Below are 20,465 nucleotides of genomic sequence, written 5' to 3'. Positions count from 1 at the left end.
CTCCCAACAGAGATGGATGGGAGGTGGCAGCCCTCCCCCTCCCCCCTCCAGAGTCCCCCCTTCCCCCCCGCTGGCCCTTCTCTGCCGGGTTTCTTTTTCGGAAAACCTGTCATGGTGCCTTCTGGCCTTTCAGTTGGGGCTGACTCTTCCTGACTTTCTTGGCACAGAAATGGGGCACTTTGCAGTCAGGCACGTGTGAGCATCCCGCGGTAGTCAGAGGTAGGTAGGAGAGCCAGTCGTTTCCCTTCTCTCAGAGCACTAGGAATTCTGAGTTCAAATCCTGCCTCCCGCTGACCCGCTGCTGAATGTGGGCAGACCGCGGTCTGCACCGCTGGGGGACTGGATTCCCTCCCCCATTGGGATGAATGCCCTTCAGGCCGCGATTCTGGTGCCTTGGCTCCGTCGGGACTCCCTTATGGAGCCGGAACGCTAGTTGGAGCCCGGCTCCGGTCCTGCGCCTCTGCACTACTGGGACGGTTCTTTTATGCTCTCGCAGCGCCCCCTGGCGGCTAGTCCGCACCTGGCGGGCTTTCTGCTGGCTCTGCCTTCCTGCGCAGGGATAGGGGTGTAGCGCTTCGGCGAGGTGTAAGTCCGAGGCAATAGAGTCCTTTTCGCAGCCGCCGCCTCCTTCCGCGTGGCTGCCTCCGGCCAGATCTCCTGGATCCAGCCCGTCTCTGTATATGCGGCCGGGAACGGCAGGGGGCGCTGGTTTTCCGCTTCGGCCAGATCTCATTCGTGGGCGCCGATGGATTGAAGGGGAGAGGGGCGCTCCTCCGTGAAAGGGGGGCCGCTTGGGCCTCTTGTCCCCCCTCACACACAGGTCTGCCTGAGCAGGACGGCGCCCAGGACGTCCCCAGAATCGGGGCTAGCGAGCCCCCGTGCTGGCGCCAGGTTGGTAGGACACGACCTGGCCAAGACTGAGCCATTGAACGGGAGAGCCCACCAGGAAGCCAGCGAGAGGGCGGCTCCCTCCCACTTGGGCCCCGTCACTGGGCTGAGGAGGTCAGAAGAGCAGACGGACACCTGCGGAACTTCTGGAGCCCCGAGGGCTGCCTGGAAGCCGGACCACAAGCCTCCTCCATTCCCAGGATGCTCTCCGAGTGGTGGAACCTTCCCATGTTCCTAAAATGTGTGTCACAGGGACGGGCAAGTCACGTAGTCAAGCAGGGAGAGCTTCGGAGCCAGGACGTCTGATGATGCCTTGGCATCCCGCCCATCACTGGCCCGTTATGGCGCTTTTTCAGAGGAGAGGTGAAGTGACTTGCCCAGGGTCACACAGCTAGAACATATCCGAGATAGTCGCAGACTGGGGTGGGGGTGGGGGGGATTTGAGGGCTTCTGCAAGGCCTCAGAGGGCAGAACAAGGACCCTTGGGGGGATGTTGCCGAGAAAATGCTGGCTTCGATACAAACTTCCTGCCCCTTAGCAGTCTCCGGTGCTGGAGTGAGTGCTCAGCTTCCCGAAGGAAAGTGCAGGCTGGCCCTGTGGCAAGTCAGAAAACAGCCCGGTTTGTCGGGGGTCCGAGGGGGTCTGCATGGTAGCGCTTGCCCTGGCTGCTCCGGGCCGGCCCTCTGACAGGTTCTGTGGCCAGACTTCCCTGGAGCCACATCAGGAAGCTGCCCACAGCCTCGCTCTGGAAAGAGGGGGAGCCCGGAAGGCAGGAAATGCCAGGAGGCTCCTTGTGGGTGGTCCCTGCTCAGCCTGGCTCTGCTCCCCCAGCCTGGAGCGCCCCCCTGCCCCACACAAGAGGGACCTCTTCCAGACCCGGAGAAGAGGGTGCTGGGCAGCGAGACCTTTCGCCATCCTCGGAGGGGACACCTAAACAGGCTGTAGTTTCTCAGAACTCTAATTCAATCCAACAAGCACTGGCTGAGAGCCCGGCGTGGGCCAGGCCCCTGGCTGCGACCGTGGAGCAAAAAGACCACATGAAAAACAGAAGAGTGGAAAAAGCACCAACTCCGGGGGCGTCCTGGGACCTGAATCCCTTCCCTCTTGGAGCCTCACTTAGCCTGCTGTAAAATGGGCTCGTGGATCACCAAACTCCGGGCCTCTTGCTTTTGTGAAAGAAATCAACAGAAGAAAACAAGGGCTCCAATCTCTGCTCTTTTTACTTCCTGGGTGACCGTGGGCAAGTCTCTTCCCTTTCTGGGTCTCAGAGTCCTCGTCTGCAGAATGAGGTCCTGCCCAGGATGTTCTGGGATGACGGAGCGGCCCCCATTCCCCTGGACGGCTCGGAGCCACGAGTGGGCACTTGGGCCTTGGCCTCAGGATGGGGACCCTTGGGTGCCACAGGGAGGATTGTGGCAGTCCTCTGGATCCCAGTCACGGTGACTCCCCTTGGACAGGGCCTTGTCCCTCTCATGTCACTGCACTTCCTGGTTACGCTTGGAAAGAGGCACGTTCACATGCTGAGGATTTCTAAGGACAGCCACATGGGGCAGAGGAGCCGGATCCGCACACGGTACCAATTCAGAACCGCAGGGGACATCTAGCGTAACCCGCCCCTTGGACGGAGGAGGTCACTGTGGCCCATGGAGGGCTTGCCTGATGCCCTCCCTGTGATAAGTGGGATCGGAGCCAGGGTCCAGACTCCCCATCCAGCCTACCCTGGGAGGGCACCACGGTGCAATGGAGGCCAGTGGACAGTCCACGTAGAACGTGGCCGTCCTCCTCGGCCTTTGGCCTGGCTTGGTCCGATGGCTCGTGACTGGATCTGCCATCTAAGGATGAACAGGAGTAAGCAGCTTCTCCCTCAGGGGCCCCCCAGGAGCCCTCTGGGCAGCTCTTCCCCACGGGGCCTTCTGGCCTCCGGCAGCTGCGTGGTCACTCCCTTCTCGGTGGAATCGTTTCTCGTGGCCGTTGTTTGCCGGAGACCGTCGGCTCTCCCGTGCACAGGGCCGGCCCTCGGCAGAGGAGTCCCTGGGGAGCAGCCAAGCAGTCCATCCTCTCTGAAGCCCGCCGGGATGCCGTGGCGGCCGCGTCCAGCTGGCCGAGGGCTGGAAGCCGGGCGCCCAGACCACGGAGATGGCTCCGTCCAGCTTGTGCGGAGAGCAGCTCAAGCCGGCATCCCACGTGCTCTGTGGTGTCGTGGAGGGCACCCGCGCCAACAGCCAAGAGAGGGATGGAGTCCCGCCCCCGCCAAGCCCAGACGGGGCCCCCCCAGCTTCTCCCCCCACGGGTGGCGCACTGGAGGGGCTTCCTTCAGCCACGTTGTCTGTCTGACTCACTTTGTTGGCGAAACAGCACCGAAGGCTCCTCGAGGGCAGGGAAGGCTGCTGTCAGGTGCTGCTGGTGTCTCTTATTCCGATTGGCCTGTTTCAGATTGTTCTCGCGGTGGAGACCCAGAGCTGAAAAGGTCCTCAGAGGCCATTCAGGCCAACCCACATCTTCGTTTTACGGAGAAGGAAACCGAGACCCGAGGCCGTAAGATGCGTGCCCCAGGCTCTCCAGGCGGCATCAGAGGTGGCACTTGAACCCAGGGCCTCAGACCCAGGCGGGGCTTGCTTATTCTCCTGACCCAACTTTGAGGTTTCTTCCACACCAATTTGCCTCCATTTTCAAGAAGCAGTTCGAGGTGATGGATGGACATAGGGTTGTCCTTAGTGATCACTGATGAGGCTGCAGGCCGAGCTAATGGCAGATTTGCCGAGCCCCGTTAACCCAAGGCTGGGAGCTGCTCCACAGAGACCTCCCTGCGCCATCCGTGGACGGCTGGCGGCCTGGTCGTGGACTGGTAAATCTTGGTGGAGTCATTGCTGTGGAGGCTCGAATAAGAGGCGATAAAACGTGCGGATTATCTCGTGGGTTTCGCCTTCTTTTCCATCAATTCATCCGGCACTTTGGGACCAAGGAGGCCCTTCGTTTGCTTCCCTTTGGAAGTGGGGAGCCCCGTTTGTGAGCTGTGTGACCTCAGGCGAGTCCCCTCCCCTCTCTGGGCTCCAGTGGGACAAAGGAGGTGAGACTGAGCCCAGGGAGAGGAGAGGCCACTCGCCAGCCCTGATGGGTGATGGGAATGAAAGGGCACCCGAAGGGACAGTTCTCTTCTTCAGCTGAAAGGAGATGAGACGGCAGCATTGTTGAAGTTGAGCCGAGAGCTCTGTTGCAACGACTTTAGCCTTAGGGAGACCCAGGTTCAAATCCCTCCTCATCCCCCCTGGCTGTGTGATCCTCCCCAAATCACGTCTCTCTTTCCAGGCAGCTCCCTTAGTAGCAAAATAGTCATTGGTCTACGTTGGGAGAGGGAATTTTCACACCAGAAGCTCTTTATGCCCGTGAAATCACGAGTTTGGAGAAAATAGCCGTAAGAGTCATCGTGATGGTCCTCAGTAGCCGGGGCTGGCCATTTCCTGAATGTCTGGATTTGGGACTGAAATCAGCTGTGAAGAGCCCACCGGCGAGCCCCATCGTCCGTGCACGGGCAGCGCCAGCCTTCCTTTGGTCCTTGGGAGGGCCGTCAGGACAGACACAGCCGCTCTCGTTCACTTCCCCGTCCGCCCCTTCCCCGTAGTTGGCACCCCATTGGGGGGAGACCGGATGAGCCGGTTGGCACCAGATCTGTGGAAGTGGACATTTGGGAGAGCCCTCCGGAGAGGCTGCCCCCACTCGCAGCGACGTCCTGGCCGTCCCTCCCACGGGCAATGGCTTCCTGCCCCTTCGGAGAAGGCAGAGCCACGGTGTTCTGGATGGGCATCAATTGTGAACAGGGCCGTCGCCTGCAGACGCCACAGAGGCCGCTTTCGGGGCTGCTCTCACGGGCGGCCAGGCAGCCCTGACGGAGCGCTGAGGTTTCTGAGGAAGAGCCTGCGGGTCCAGGGCCAAGGCCAGGGTTGGAGAGATGGGCACGGGGGCAGGCAGGCTCCAGACCAGGCGCGCCCAGCGGCCCGGGGTTCCGAGAGTCGTGACGTGGGGACGCTTCAGCGACTACCCGCCGCCCCCTGCTTCCCTCAGCAGTCTTCATCACGGTCTCCAGTTGGATTAGACAGAAAGAAGCTGTTTCCGTCTCTTATTTCTGCCCAGACGTGGCCACATCCTCGGGAGTCAGCGGGGCCAGGAGGTGCCAAAGCGAAGGGGAACGAGGGGAAGCAAACAGCCGGCGGCTCAGACGTGGCTTCAGTCTTCAGCTCTGCTGACGGCCACGAGCCCTCCTCCTTCCTCGTCCTTTCTCAGGCGCAGCGCCACGTTCTGCCCTTCTGTTTGGGTGGGCTTGGAGGGAGGGGGGCCGCAAGAACATATAAGGGGACCAATAGAAGATTTATTCGACAGATTGGTCCTTCCAGTACGGAATGCCCCATCCGTGTCTGTCCATCCCGCGGGACTCTCACCTGTGGCCTGCCCAAAGTCTGCCTCTTCCTTGTTGGTTCGGGGGAGCTTCCTGGTTCTCCCCGTCATCCCTGGCTCTCCCAGTGAGACCCGCTCATGCCCTTCTGTCCCCTAATACTGGGATTCCCCAAAGCTCGGGCAAGTCATCGCGGTGGCCATCCACCAAGGCTGGCTGCAGGGTGCGTCCCGGTGACCGGTCCGATCCCCTCCCCTTTCCTTCTCACATTTGCGACAGCCACATCGCCTTGCCTTGGTGGGTTCCTCAAGGGCTGACGACTCGTGCTAACCCCAGCAAGCCCAGTTGTTGTTCCAGATGGTCAGCGGGGTGGAGCCAAATCCGTGGCTCTCCCGCCCTCCCGGTATGCTTGGGCTGCGCTGCTTAGTCCCGGAGGCTTGTCGTCCCTCATTCCTTCTGCTATACCAAAGCCCTCTATCGTCCCCCTCCTCCTTCCTCCCGTTCCTGGAGCCCCAGTCAACAAGCACAAGGCTGCCATTTTGCTGATTCGGAGTCAGGAAGGGCCAAGGCCAAGTCTTCCCTCCCACGCAGACTGTATGACTGTGGGCAAGTCGTTTCTGTTGTCTGTGCTCTAAGGGCTGCCCCGCCTGAGAAGGGGGATGGAGGTCCGAGGCCCAGGAATGACCCCAAAGGGTGAGCTGAGCTCATGAACGCTTCTTTCGAGGTGCTCTTTGCATCATTCTCAAGTGAACCAAGATGCTCAGAGAGGTCTGATTGTCATTTGGTATCAGCAGTAATAATAGTGTCCAACTCTTCCTGAGCTCGTGGACCTGTGGCTCCCGGGGCTCTCCGTGGGCCTTTCCTGGCAAAGATACTGGACTGGGTGCTTCTTCCTTGGTGCATCAGGCACACAGGGGAAGCGGCTTGCTCAGGGTTACCCAACAAGTAAGGGTCTGAGGCCAGATTTGAACCCAGGTCCTCCCGCCTCCAGGCCCATCGCTCTCCCCTGAGCCCCCCAGCTGCCTCTGATAACAAACAATATGATGTCAGAGTCGCCTCTGTACCTTTCAGACTTTTACCTGCCTACAGTCTCCCTTCCTTTTCTCACTCTCCACGCGCGCCACCTCTTGTGGATTTGCCTTCCCAAATGGCTCTCATCCATTCCCTCCCCATTACTCACGTAGCCACCCCTCCTCACCTCTCCTCGGGACTATCACAGTAGCCTTTCTGGGTCCTGGATCCCCCTCGACACAGCCGGCACTCAAGAAATCACCCAGTCCACCGAGGAAGCGCCAGCTACGTGCCAATAGCATTCCTTCCTCGAGAGCACCCAGCGGCATGCTGGGATGACGAGAGCTGTGGGCTGGCTGGAGTCCACCACTTCCCCTGTGCTCACTGTCCACGGCAGGCAGCCTAGCCTAGCCTAATGGCCATGCTCTGCCCTATGCATCCGCGCCCCACCTGATCCCTCTGCACAGAAGCAGCCTCGAACCCTCGCCCTCCTCAATGCGCCCCTTAGAATCCGGGGGGCCTTTGGGGGTCAGTGCAGAACCCCCATCCCGCTGGAAGCCTTTGCACACGCCCCTTCTGCAGGATGATCCAGGCGCTCCGGCTCCATCTGTCTGTCGAGGGGACACCCCGGAGCACCCAAGTTCTCTGACCAAAGGGCCGATGGCTTAAGAAGGAGCCAGCCTGAAGGGACGGGTGGGAGCCTCTCAGTCCTCGGGCCGGCAGTGCAGCGCCCTGATGGCTACTTCGTGCCTCTCCCAGCTCGCAGCAGTAAGCGCACCTTGTTAGGCCTTTTATGTGCAGGGAAAATGGAAAAACCACGTCCGGGTCCCAAGTTATCACTGGCAGGAATGGGGTGAGAATTGGGGCAAATTCCCCCCTCCGTGCCCAGCTGCTCTGCGCAGGGAATGGGGCGGCGCTCGGGTCAGCCAGCAGGAAGGCCCATGGTAGGCCCAACCTAGAGCGAGCAAGTTGCTCTCATCGCCGCGACATGTTCTGAAGCCAGAACCCTTCATCCTCCTTGTTGAGACTGTTGGGAAGGCCTCGAAGGCCGTGAATTAAAGCCCTGTTTGGAAGATGGGAAACGGAGGCCTCCGGAGCTGGCGCGCTGGTGATCCCAGGCAGGGCTTGCTGGGGCCGCCCCGCCTCGCTGTTCCCCCTCCCTCTCGCTGGGTGACCCGCCGGCCTATTCCTGGACGCCACAGCCCAAAGCCACCCGCCCTGCGGCTCCTCAGCAACGTCCGTCCTCCTAAGGTCCAGCCTTTGGGCTTGTGGGCCGGAGGAGCTCTGGGAGAAGCCTGGTGCGGGGGGAGGGAGGCCTGCCTTCCGGAGCTCCCCATCTCGGTCACCCTTTCCTGGATCTCCCACCCAAGGGTGGTCCTTTGGGAAGGGAGTCATCCACTGGTGGGCTCCTGGGGCCCTTCCCCTGCGGTGCCTCAGTGACGCCCGCCCTAGCGAGCAGGAGGCCCTTCTGCGGTGCCTCAGTGACGCCCGCCCTAGCGAGCAGGAGGCCCTTCTGTGGTGCCGCAGTGACGCCCGCCCTAGCGAGCAGGAGGCCCTTCTGTGGTGCCTCAGTGACACGGGCCCTAGCGAGCAGGAGGCCCTTCTGTGGTGCCGCAGTGACGCGGGCCCTAGCGAGCAGGAGGCCCTTCTGTGGTGCCGCAGTGACGCGGGCCCTAGCGAGCAGGAGGCCCTTCTGCGGTGCCGCAGCGACACGGGCCCTAGAGAGCAGGAGGCCCTTCTGCGGTGCCTCAGTGACACGGGCCCTAGCGAGCAGGAGGCCCTTCTGCGGTGCCTCAGTGATGCCCGCCCTAGCGAGCAGGAGGCCCTTCTGCGGTGCCTCAGTGATGCCCGCCCTAGCGAGCAGGAGGCCCTTCTGTGGTGCCGCAGTGACGCGGGCCCTAGCGAGCAGGAGGCCCTTCTGCGGTGCCGCAGCGACACGGGCCCTAGAGAGCAGGAGGCCCTTCTGCGGTGCCTCAGTGATGCCCGCCCTAGCGAGCAGGAGGCCCTTCTGCGGTGCCTCAGTGACACGGGCCCTAGCGAGCAGGAGGCCCTTCTGTGGTGCCGCAGTGACGCGGGCCCTAGCGAGCAGGAGGCCCTTCTGCGGTGCCGCAGCGACACGGGCCCTAGAGAGCAGGAGGCCCTTCTGTGGTGCCTCAGTGACACGGGCCCTAGCGAGCAGGAGGCCCTTCTGCGGTGCCTCAGTGATGCCCGCCCTAGCGAGCAGGAGGCCCTTCTGTGGTGCCTCAGTGACACGGGCCCTAGCGAGCAGGAGGCCCTTCTGCGGTGCCGCAGTGACGCCCGCCCTAGCGAGCAGGAGGCCCTTCTGTGGTGCCTCAGTGACACGGGCCCTAGCGAGCAGGAGGCCCTTCTGCGGTGCCTCAGTGACGCCCGCCCTAGCGAGCAGGAGGCCCTTCTGTGGTGCCTCAGTGACACGGGCCCTAGCGAGCAGGAGGCCCTTCTGCGGTGCCTCAGTGACGCCCGCCCTAGCGAGCAGGAGGCCCTTCTGCGGTGCCTCAGTGACACGGGCCCTAGCGAGCAGGAGGCCCTTCTGCGGTGCCTCAGTGACACGGGCCCTAGCGAGCAGGAGGCCCTTCTGCGGTGCCGCAGTGACGCCCGCCCTAGCGAGCAGGAGGCCCTTCTGCGGTGCCTCAGTGACACGGGCCCTAGCGAGCAGGAGGCCCTTCTGTGGTGCCTCAGTGACACGGGCCCTAGCGAGCAGGAGGCCCTTCTGCGGTGCCTCAGTGATGCCCGCCCTAGCGAGCAGGAGGCCCTTCTGTGGTGCCTCAGTGACACGGGCCCTAGCGAGCAGGAGGCCCTTCTGTGGTGCCACAGTGATACCCTAGCGAGCAGGAGGCCCTTCTGTGGTGCCACAGTGATACCCTAGCGAGCAGGAGGCCCTTCTGTGGTGCCTCAGTGACACGGGCCCTAGCGAGCAGGAGGCCCTTCTGCGGTGCCTCAGTGATGCCCGCCCTAGCGAGCAGGAGGCCCTCCGAACCTTTACGGTTCGCAAAGTGCTCGCAAACGTCTCATCTGGAAGGAAGTTGACTTTTTATTCTCTTTCTTCCTTCGGAGCACTTCCAGGCCTGCAGAGGGCCGCGGGCCGGGCCGCTGGGCTTCCATGGCTTGGCCAGGGTCCCCTGCCGGGACGTGTTCCGGGCCAGACTGGCCCCCAGCTCCAGGCCTGGCCCTCTGCGCCACCCGGCAGCCCCCTTAATTCCGGGCTTCCCCGGCCATTGTCCTCTGTGGCTCCGCTCTGGGCGCCCCTCCGACCGCCCTCGTGCCCTTGCCAGGGCCGCTGTGGTTCGGCCGCGCCTGGCACGCAGTAGGGGCTTAATGAGGGCTTATGGACGTTTCGGACAGTCATGGGCTCATTGTCCGCCCGCATTATCGTGGTCTGATTCTTGCCCACTTGGGGGGGCCCCCGAGGGCCGGACGGCTTCCCCGTGCTCTGTCCCGCTCGCACCCGGCTCCAGGGCGAATGAAGGGAGATCTGGGAAGGGTCCAGCTCCACGATGGGGCAAGGACAGAGGCGGCCGCGGGGTCGTGGGGGATGGGAGGTCTGCGTGAAGCCGGGGGACGGGGCAGAGGCCGGGGGGGACGGGGCAGAGGCCGGGGGGGGGGGCAGAGGCTCGGGGCTCTCCTGCTGGCAGCCCGCTTTCCCCAGAGGGGGTACCCCGAGCCGCAGAGGCGCTGTCACTTTTCTCCGACAAACCGTGTCTGTCCCTTTGGTGGGCACCAGACGCCAGGCCGAGGCGCCGCCTCAGAGGGGGGTCCCGGCGCCCGGCTCCTTGTCTGCTGGCACGGACGAGCTCGGCTCGCATTTCTCCGGCCCTGGGAGGCTCGCAGAGCCCTTGGGAGCCCCCGCTGCGGCGGGGGGAAGCTCAAAGAAAGCTGGGGTTGTGCTCCTTCGCCGGGAGGCAGGACTGATCCCGATTCTCTCCCCGCAGAGGCTCGTTGTCTCCGCTTCCTCGCTCCCAGCCTCAGTTTCCTCATCTGTAAAACAGGAGGGGCCTCTTCCCCATCCAAGTCTGGGCCTTCTTGGCCTCCTTCCACGCTGCAAACCCTCTCCCAAAGGACCGCCCGATGCTCCCCCCCCCCGCGTGCGGCCCCCCCATAACCCGGCACTGTGGGCCCCGCCTGCTGCCGTCTTCCTCGCGTGCTCTTAGCAGCCCTTGCGCCGGCCTGGCCGGACAAGATGGCTGTTGTCGCGTCAGAAAGGCAGGCCGAGAGGGAGGGAAGGGGCTCGGCCCGGGGCTCCTGCTGCTGGGAAGACCAACAGTCCTGGGACAACGAGGGTCTCTGGTCAGGGCGGTGCCCCAACAGGATTCCAGAAAACCAGTGACAGAGGGGTGTGTGCATGTGTGTGTGCGTGTGTGTGTGTGTGTGTGCGTGTGTGTCTGTGTGTGTGTGCGTGTGTGTGCGTGTGCACTTTAGAAGATATTTCGAGGCCCAGAGGAAGGGCTTTGGGACTTGACCACAATCTAGGAGTGTCTTGATAACGCCCACTGAGTGGGGTTCGGAGAACTTTGTTTTTCTCCCTAACTGCCTACACGCCCGCCCGGCACTTCCTTCCCCATCCTTCTCTTCCCAGCCCAGGAGGGTGCAAACTGGAGGCGGGCCGAGGAGTCCTTCTGCCCCCAACGAATGGTGGAAGGCAGTGATCAGGCCCCGGATGGCCTCATTATTTTGTTTCTCTACCTACACAGGGCTCCTTGGACCCAGCCCCAGGCAGATTTCCAGTTGAGAACATTGTTTCTCCTCTGCCTTCCTTACCTCTCCTCTCTGCGCCTCCTTTTGTCCAGGCAGATCCCCCTTTATTCAGACAGCAGGTTGTAGGAGAGACTCTGGGCTGGTCCAGTGACTCCTTGTTCTGTCCTTTGGCCATCAACTTCATCTCACAGCTTCTGCTCCCCCTAAGTCTTTCCCCCACCCACCTCTGGATGGGTCACCCGACAGGTCTGGCTGTTTTTTTTGGCCTTTATTTGTTTCTTTCTCTCTTTCTCTTTCTCTTTCTCTTTCTCTTTCTCTTTCTCTTTCTCTTTCTCTCTCCCTCTCCCTCCCTCCCTTCCTTCCTTCCTTCCTTCCCTCCCTCCCTCCCTCCCTTCCTTCCTTCCTTCCTTCCTTCCTTCCTTCCTTCCTTCCTTCCTTCCCTCCTTCCTTCCTTCCTTCCTTCCTTCCTTCCTTCCTTCCTTCCCTCCTTCCTTCCTTTCTTCCTTCCTTCCTCCTTCAAATTACACAAAATCTCCTCCATCACAGTTTCCTTTCTGTGCAACAGCAATGGTTTCATATTCCGATGATTTGAAACAGTCTTGGGAAAAGACACAGAAAGTCAAATCTTGGTAATCTTGGAAATTTGCCATCTTCGATCTCCATTTTCAGACCACTAGACAGTGCCGTGGATAGAGCACAGGGCATGGAGTCAGGAAAACTCATCTTCCTGAGTTCAAATCTAGTCCCAGACACCTACTAGCTGTGTAATCCTCAGCAAGTCCTTTCACCCTGTGTGCCTCTGTTTCCTCATCTGTAAAATGAGCTAGAGAAAGAAATGGCAAACCATTCCAGTCTCTGCAAGAAAACTCTAAATGGGGCCATAAAGAGAGGGACATGCAGGAATGCCTGAACAACGGCAAGTTGGGAAATGGGTGGAATTGGGCCCAGCGCCCCAGTCTCAGGTCCCAGGTTCCTCCTGGGCTCTGTCCCAGGCCACACACATAGCCGAGGGCAGAGGTTGCCTCACTCCTTTTCTTTGTATTCCTAGTGCCTGGGACAGTCACTGACACACGGTTCATCCGGAATAAGCATTTGTTGACGGATAATTCTGGACGGTGACATTAAAAAACGTGGCTGAGCAGAGGCTGCCCGGTGGCACTTGCCCTGCCCAGTTTCCCCTTTCATCTCCAAGGTGATGGGTGGTTGTTGGGGAGAGCACAGAAGCGGTGACTCTTTCCACATCTTTTCACCCTCCATCTGACTCGTTTCCTCGTGGCGTTTCAGAATATTCCTTCTCCTTTTGCAAGAATGGAGCCCGGGGTGGGCGGTGAGCCGAGTGTTAATGGCAGGCTCTCCCAGCACCCCTCTGTGTACGGGACGCTTGAGGCTGGCCTTGGGGTCTGATATAATGAGACAGGAAAAGCCTCCGTGGGAGGAAGCGGGCAGCTCACTGGCCGGCCATCCTGGGTGGCTGCTGGGATTACTCAGCGCCCCCTTCAAGAACGAGGTCACAGGTTCGCCCATCCCTCTGGTGGGGTCAGGTTTGACCTTGTGACAGTGAGTCTTGTGAGCTGCTGAAGCAAGCCTCGCTCATGCCCATGGACAGGCTGACCTTGGGTGGGCAGAGGGAGAGGCTTCAGGGAACACGAGTCTCCTGCCGTAATAACTGGCATTTCCAGGTACCGCAGAGCCTTGAAGGGCCCCTTCCACACGGCCCCCTCCCTACATTTCTAGCCACACAGATAGGCAGGGGAGGGAACTAGAATGACTTCTTGTCTGCTTCAGGCCTTTCAGCCATGCCCAGCTCTCAGGACCCATTTGGGGTTTTCTTGGCCAAGACCCCAGAGCCGTTGGCCATTTCCTTCTTCTTCTGGTTTTCAAGGGGGCTCAGGGATTTGCTCCAGGTCACACAGCTGGGAAGTATCCAAGGCCAGATTTGAACTCGGGAAGTTGAGCCTTCCTGACTCCAGGCCCAAAGAAGAAAGACTACATGACTCTGGGAGGGTGGAATAGCTGGAGATTTGGGGGGTTTGAGAGCCTAGGTTTGACTCCAAACACTCTGGGCCTTGTGCCATTCAGATATAAGGAAGGCCCAACAGGACACGGACCCTTGATATCGGCTGTGCTATAGTGAGGGGCCTGCTCCTGAGAGAGGGCCATAGACATGGGGCTCTCTGACCCCCACAGAAGATGAAAAGAATTAGATTGTGGCTTCAGGACCCTAAGAGAACCAGAGTTTTCGGTGACTGGGACTTTTTTTTTAAACTTTAATTAATTTAAAATATTTTTCCATGGTTTCATGATTCGTGCTCTTTCCCTCCCCTATCCCATAGCCAATGATCAATTCCACTGGGTTTTACATGTGTTATTGATCCAGACCTATTTCCATATTATTGATAATTGCACTAGGGGAATCATTTAGTCTACATCCCCATTCATATCCCCATTGACCCATGTGATCAAGAAGTTGTTTTTCTTTTGTGTTTCCACTCCCCCAGTTCTTTCTCTGGATGTGGGTAGTGTTCTTTCTTATAAGTCCCTCAGGATTGTCCTGGATCATTGCATTGATACTAGTAGCAGAGTCAGTTACCTTCAATTGTGCCACAGTGTATCAGTCTCTGTGTACAATGTTCTCCTGGTTCTGCTCCTCTCACTCTGCATCAGTTCCTGGAGGTCATCCCAGTTCACATGGAATCCCTCCAGTTCATCACTCCTTTGAGCACAATAGTATTCCATCCCCAACATATACCACATTTTGTTCAGCCATTCCCCAATGGAAGGGCATCCCCTCATTTTCCAATTTTTGGCCACAACAACAAGCGCAGCTATGGATATTTTTGTATAAGTCTTTTCCCCAATGTTCTCTTTGGGGTACAAACCCAGCAGCACTATGGCTGGATCAAAAGGCGGACTGACTGAGACTTTTTAAAGGACCTCCCTTGCCTCCCCCAACTGGGCCTTCCTTGGGTGCCACCAGATTTCCCAGAGACAAGAAGAAATGTCTGACTGTCTGCATCTGAGTGGGGTGTTCATGATGGATGCCTTGGGAAAGGAGCCCAAAGGAGCTGAGCCCAAGCAGAGCTGGGCCTTCAATCAGCAGAGGAGCTCCAAAGCCAACTCAAGTTATCAGGACAGGCTTCCATCTTGGCCACCCATGGCATTCTGGTTAACATTGTTTCCAGTGTCTGAGGTCACTCCTTAGATTCCCTCAAGCAATGTCGCTTGGTTGGTTGGTTGGTTTTTTAATCTTTACCTTCCGTCTTGGAGTCAGTACTGTATATGGTCATGGCTAGGCAATGGGGGTAAATGGCTTGCCCAGGGTCACAAAACCAGGAAGCATCTGAAGTCAAATTTGAACCCAGGACCTCCCATCTCTCAGCCTGGCTTTCAAACTACTGAGCCACCCAGCTGTCCCCAAACTAATGTTAATGCTTTCTAAAGGAATCATTGTGTGGCACCCCACTCCAGTCATAATAGGAGATGTGGTGGAACTTTGCTCCAGGGCCTGCGGATTCACTCCCAGCCTGGCTTTTGGCTTGGGGGCCTTCCCTCTGGGGGTGTTCACCCTCCTCTGAGGTGGTCGTTGTCTGGATTTGGAGGGACACGAGGGGGGCTTGTCCTTCCTTCCTCACGGGGCCTGTTGCTGGCCATCCTCCTTCCTGTGCTGTTTACACAAGGCTTAACCCAGATATCTTGTTTGTGGAAAAGACCGAAGGAGTGAGGGGCGGACCTGGCGGAGGGGCAGCCATGGGGCCAGCCAGCCTAACGATGGACCAGAGCTCTAGTCTGGGGACCAGGAGCAGGAGGCCAGGTGGGCCTGCTACCGGGATAGAGGTCATGGCAGGGGAGACGAGAGAACCAGCCTGGGCCGAATGAAGCCAAATCCGCAGCCTCCGATGGGCTCTGGGATGGGCAAGGGAAGAAGCAGGGGTGAGGACTTCGAGGGGACAAACCTGGATGCCAGCAAGGAAAGTGGGGAGACCGTGGGGAGGCTTGGAGGTGGGGGCATGAGGAGAAGATCTGTTTGGGGAGAGACCTGGACGCCTGGGCAGAGACCGAGAGAAGCAGGGAGACAGGCAGAGACATAGAGACAGAGACGTGTGGAAAGGCCGTCAGTGGGAGCTCCGGAGTGAGAGGAGGACCTCGAGCAGATCCTGGAGGGAGCTCAAGAGGAATCGGGGATGAGCCATGAAGGGAGTCTGAAGAGAGAGGCCCGGACAGATTGAGGCGGAATACCAGGAGGGATGGAGGCCCAGAGGGAGGGAACATCCAGGAGCTGCCTGGGTTTGGCGGCCAACGTGGATGGACGTGGAGAAACGGCCGGCGGATTGAGCAGTGAAGAGACTGCCGAACCCCCCGAGAGACCTTTGCAGTAACAGAGCAGCCAGAAGCCAGACTGTACTATAACGGCCAAGGCTACCCCCCGCGGGAATGAGGAGAGCTGAGGGGCTGCGCAGTAGAATAACTCACCCCCAGAGGAGCCCCGTGCTTCTCTCTCCCTCTCCATCCATCCGTCTGTCTGTCTCTCGTTCCCTCTTGCTGCCACCCGTCCGGATCAGGGGTTGGACGGCCATTTGTCAGGGATGTCATACATAATGGGGCGTGTGTGTGTGTGTGTGTGTGTGTGTTAGTTGCCCTCTCGAGTGGTCCTCTCCGTTTCGTTGGCCAGACACCCCCCCTCTCCACATGCTCCCCTCTCTGCGTCCTTGGCACTAGTTTCTCTTGGCCCCTTCTTAGCTGCTGTTTGCTGTGTCTTCGTCCCTGCCAGGACCTCTTTCTGCCGCGGTCCCTGAACTTTGGCCCAGCTCCACTTCCCTTCTCTCCTTTCACTCCCTTTCCTTCTTGATGACCTCATCAGCTCTTGTGGGTTTCACTATCATGTCCCTGCACACGTCTCTCAGATCTGGCCGGCCGGCCCTTATCTCCCCGCTGTGATCTAGTCCCGTACCACCAACTGCCTATCCAGAACTCGCACTCGCTATCTCCTAGTTACCTCAAACACAGCACGTCTAAAGCAAAACCCATTGTCTTCTTCCCAACGCTCTCATCACTGTTGAGGCACCAGCCTCTTCCCGATCCACCAGACAAACAACTGCAGTGTTATTCTTTTTTTTTTTAAACCCTCACTTTGTGTCTTAGAATCAATACTGTGTGTTGGTTCTAAGGCAGAAGAGTGGTAAGGGCTGGGTAATGAGGGTGAAGTGACTCACCCAGGGTCACACAGCAGGGACCTATCTGAGGTCAGATTTGAACCCAGGACCTCCCATCTCTAGGCCTGGCTCTCCATCCACTGAGCCACCCAGCTGTCCCCCAGTGTTATTCTTGATCCCTCACTCTCACTCACCCCACACATTCGGTCTGTTGTCACACCTAGCATGGGTCACATTTGAAGCCTTCTCCCCATTCACACAGCCACCACCCTTGTTCAGGTCCAGTGAGATGACAGTTTCTCCAAACTAAGACCCAGGAGTTTTATCTCAGGCTGCACAAGGAGAGGCCTGGATGAGGAATGTCCTCTGCCCTGGGCAAGCCCCACTTGGAAGGCTCCACATTTTAGAAAAGCCACTGACAATTTGGAGGGCCACCAAGATGGAGCCACCAAGATCCACATCATGTGGACATGAAGGAATAAGACCAGGTTGTTAGCCTCCAGGAAAGGAGACGCAAGGGGAAGATGCTGGAAAGGGCTGTCATGTGAAAGAGAGAATATGCTGGTTCTGTTCGACCCCAGAGGGAAGAGCCAGGAGCAGGGCAGCCATCAAGAGGAATGGGCCGCTTCAGGAGATGGTAGATTCCCTCTCCTCGGAGAGCTGTGATTGCTTTTTTGGTACCTCTTAGGCAAGAAATCCTTTTCTGGTCTATACTGGCCTGGGTGCCATCAAGGTACCATTTCAACTTTGAGCTCTGTGAAAGAGCTATGAAATGTATTAACTACAAGGCTGAGACTAGGGACCCAAAGGCTTCCATCACCCATTCATCTCTCCATCCATCCATCCATCCATTATATGTGCATCTCTCCATCCATTCTTCTGGTGATCCGTCCATCCATCTCCCCACCCATACCTCTATCTCTCCCATTTGTTAATGGGATTCATTGTTCTTTCCTCAATCAACAGAAGAGAAACTTGGTGACTTACCTAAATCCATCTTTATTTTTTCTTTAACTGAACATTTTAATTTAATTAATTCAGAATATTTTTCCATGATTCCATATTTCATGTTCTTTCCCTCCACTCCTCCACCCCCCCCCCATAGCCAACACGCAATTCCACTGAGTTTTACATGTGTCATTGATCAAGGCCTATTTCTTTATTACTGATAATTGCACCAAGGTGATCTTTTAGAGTCTACATCCCCAATCATCCCCATTGAACCTTGTAATCAAGCAGTCATTTTTCTTTTGTGTTTCCGCTCCCACAGTTCTTTCTCTGGATGTGGATAGCATCTTTCTCATAATTGTCCTGGGTCATTGCATTGTTGCTAGTAGCAAAGTCAGTTACATTCTATTGTGCCACAGTGTGTCTGTCTCTGTTTACAATGTTCTCCTGGTTCTGCTCCTTTCACTCTGCATCACTTCCTGGAGGTCGTTCTAGTTCACATGGAATCCCTCCAGGTCATTATTCCTTTCAGCACAATATTTATTACTCAATCCATCTTTATATTACAAGAACTGGATCTTTTCTTTTGGGGCTGAGGGTCAGTATATTTTTGTCTTAAATGAAATTATTTAAACAATGTAGCTGTAAAACTCAATTCAGTCCTTGATTTAAAAAAAATACAAGTCTTTCTCACTCTGGTTGGCCTTCAGTGTTGGGAAGAAAAGGAAAAATGATCTTCCATCATTGGCCACTGTGGTCTGCGGCATCTTCCTTGGCATGTTAAACCAAGCAGGGCTTGGTGGGCTGCCATTGCAATTGTAATAGGAGAGGCTGCAGCCTCCTGGGTGTATGGCTTTGGAGTGCCGCCATTTCTTCTGCAGAGTTGGGTCAGTGAAGCCCAGACTCCCTCCATGGGAAAGCCTAGCTCTGTGGCTGCCAGGGTTCTCGGTGACTTATTTTCTGCATCTTCTGGATTGCTTTGCAGATCCACAATGGAACCCTTGGGTCAGCCCCTGCTGTTGGGTGTTAGTTTTGCGCTCACCTCCATTGCCACTGGGGCTTCCATAGGCAACGAGACCAGTCCCTCCTTTAATCAGACTGCTCCAGGTAAGTCCTCCTCCTGCAGACACCCCCAATGCAATGCTCCCTCTTTTACCTCTCCGTCCTGCCCTCGGGAACAACCTCAGGGAAAGGTGAGTTCTCCTCCTAGGAGCAGATGCTGGAGCAGAAGTGATGTGTTCCAGAGCAGTAGCCAGGGGGCATTAACTAAGAGAGGAGTCATCATTCATGTGCAGACCAGCTGCTTTTCAGAGCTGGTGGCTATGAAGGCATTTTAAAGGGTGCTGTCCTGGAGCCCCCTTGCCGAGGCTCTGACCCAGAGCCTTTGTGTTAGCCCTGTTCCTATGGGGGGGGGGGGGATCACTCTGTGGAACAGGGTCTCCGCCTTCAGCCTCCCCTGTAATCCTTCCTCTGTGCAGCTGCCCAAAGAATCCTGCTGAGGCCTAAGTTCCACCTTAGAACTTAGAACTTAGAAGAATGGCACCTTTCTGCTCAGAAACCTTCAATGGCTCCCAATTGCTTCTAGGATAAAATCAAAGACCTTGTGCAGTCTGCCTCTAACCTACCTTTCACAGACAGACCTGTGCTCAAATACTGCTTGACTCTAGCACAGACACTGAATGTGTGTGTGTATCTGTGTGTGTGTGTGTGTGAGTGTCTGTGTATGTGTGTGTCCTTGTGAGTGTGTTCCTTCTCTCTCTCTCGCCGTCTGTCTCTCACACACACACTCACACACATGCACACACTCACATGCTCTCTCACACACACACGCATGCACGCTCTCACATATTCATACTCGCACACACTCTCACAGTCACTCACAAACACACACTCATACTCTCACAAACACTCACACTCTCACAAACACTCACACACACATACTCACCCTCACTCATACACATCCACACACACTCACATGCTCAAACATACTCACACTCACAAACACACACTCATACTCTCACACTCACACTCTCACAAACACTCACACTCTCACAAACACTCACACACTCACATACTCACACTCACTCATACACATTCACACACTCACATGCTCACACATACTCACACTCACTCACAAACACACGCTCATACTCACACACACTCACACACAAACACACATGCTCACACACACTCACACTCACACACACACAGTTCTCAGACAAGCTGAGCGCCTGAGTTCCTCCCCAAGGCCGGCTTCTCTCCTCTTCTGCCCCGCCTGCTCTTCTCTTCACTTGGCCTTGATGTGGGCTGGCCTCAGGGCCAGGCAGCCACGGGAGTGTCACGAGGGTCATCTGCTTCCCCCAGGGCTGGCACAGTCACTGTCTGGGCGGGGGTGAGCGGCCTGCTCGGGCCCTGGCCAGCCCCCGAATTGCAGTGGAAGGAGATCCTGTCCGGCTGAAGGGTCCTGAACTCTCTCGGACTGCCCGTGCCAAGGGAAGCTGAGGCGTGTAGGGCCTCAAGCAGAAAGACAGACAGACTTGGGGTCCACATTCTCATTCTAACTGGCTTGATGGCCCTGGGATGCCTCTCTGCCTCAGTTTCCCTTCCTGTCACACAAGAGAATGTCTAGGAAGGCCTCTCAGGCCCCAAAGCACTGTTGTTCCTGTTCTTTCGGGCCCCATTCAGGCCTCCCTGACCCCCCTTTGGGGCTGAGAAAGCCAAGAGGATTTCCAGTGGAGATGATCGCAGCCAGGCTCCCTCCCCACCTCCTGCCACTGGGGTCCATTCTGCTCCAAAGGAAGCCGGACCCTGTCACAGAGTGAGGGGCGCCGGCGGGGCTCCACATGCGTCACGGCCCCCACTCGGGGAGGGAGCCACACTGGGTCAGCCAGAAGGTGTCAATGAAGCCAGACACCCTGAGGAGAGGGCGCAGGGGGCTATCTCCTCGTGCTGCCATTTCTGTGTCTGGGGCTTTTGGGCACCTCATGTCCGGATGGCCGCCATCTTCCCTCTGGCCTCTCGAGCCCTTCCTGGGTGCACCTCCCCAACTCTCTTCAGCCAAGGCTCTCCCCAGACTGGCTGCAAATGCCGAAGTGGGAAATAACATGGGAAGCCTCCTGGCCCACCCCCAGCTCCAAGGCCTCTCCCCGGGGTGCTCAGCCTCTCCCCCAGGATGCTCAGCCTCTCCCCCAGATGCTCAGCCTCTCCCCCAGATGCTCAGCCTCTCCCCTGGGTCCTAAGCCTCTCCCTGGGGTGCTCAGCCTCTCCCCTGGATGCTCAAGCCTCTCCCCGGGGTGTTTAGCCTCTCCCCCAGGATGCTCAGCCTCTCCCCAGGGTGTTCAGCCTCTCCCCCAGGATGCTCAGCCTCTCCC

General features: G+C 57.8%; 1 protein-coding gene across 7 annotated transcripts in view; it reads left to right on the top strand.

Moving 5' to 3' along the window:
* Positions 1-20,465, top strand: part of PTPRE (protein tyrosine phosphatase receptor type E) — a 112,927-nt gene that overhangs the window by 60,322 nt on the left and 32,140 nt on the right. For all 7 annotated transcript variants that reach the window (XM_056795104.1, XM_056795085.1, XM_056795099.1 and 4 more), the window contains one exon: positions 18,080-18,201. In XM_056795104.1, the coding sequence (XP_056651082.1) occupies positions 18,087-18,201 (115 nt within the window). In that variant the 5' untranslated portion in view covers positions 18,080-18,086. The remainder of the gene's footprint in view (positions 1-18,079; positions 18,202-20,465) is intronic.

This window comes from Monodelphis domestica, chromosome 1 (genome assembly GCF_027887165.1).
Source record: "Monodelphis domestica isolate mMonDom1 chromosome 1, mMonDom1.pri, whole genome shotgun sequence".
In the NCBI taxonomy this organism is placed as follows: domain Eukaryota; kingdom Metazoa; phylum Chordata; class Mammalia; order Didelphimorphia; family Didelphidae; genus Monodelphis; species Monodelphis domestica.
Note: the sequence above shows the minus strand (reverse complement) of the source record. Positions and strands in the feature narration are given on the sequence as shown.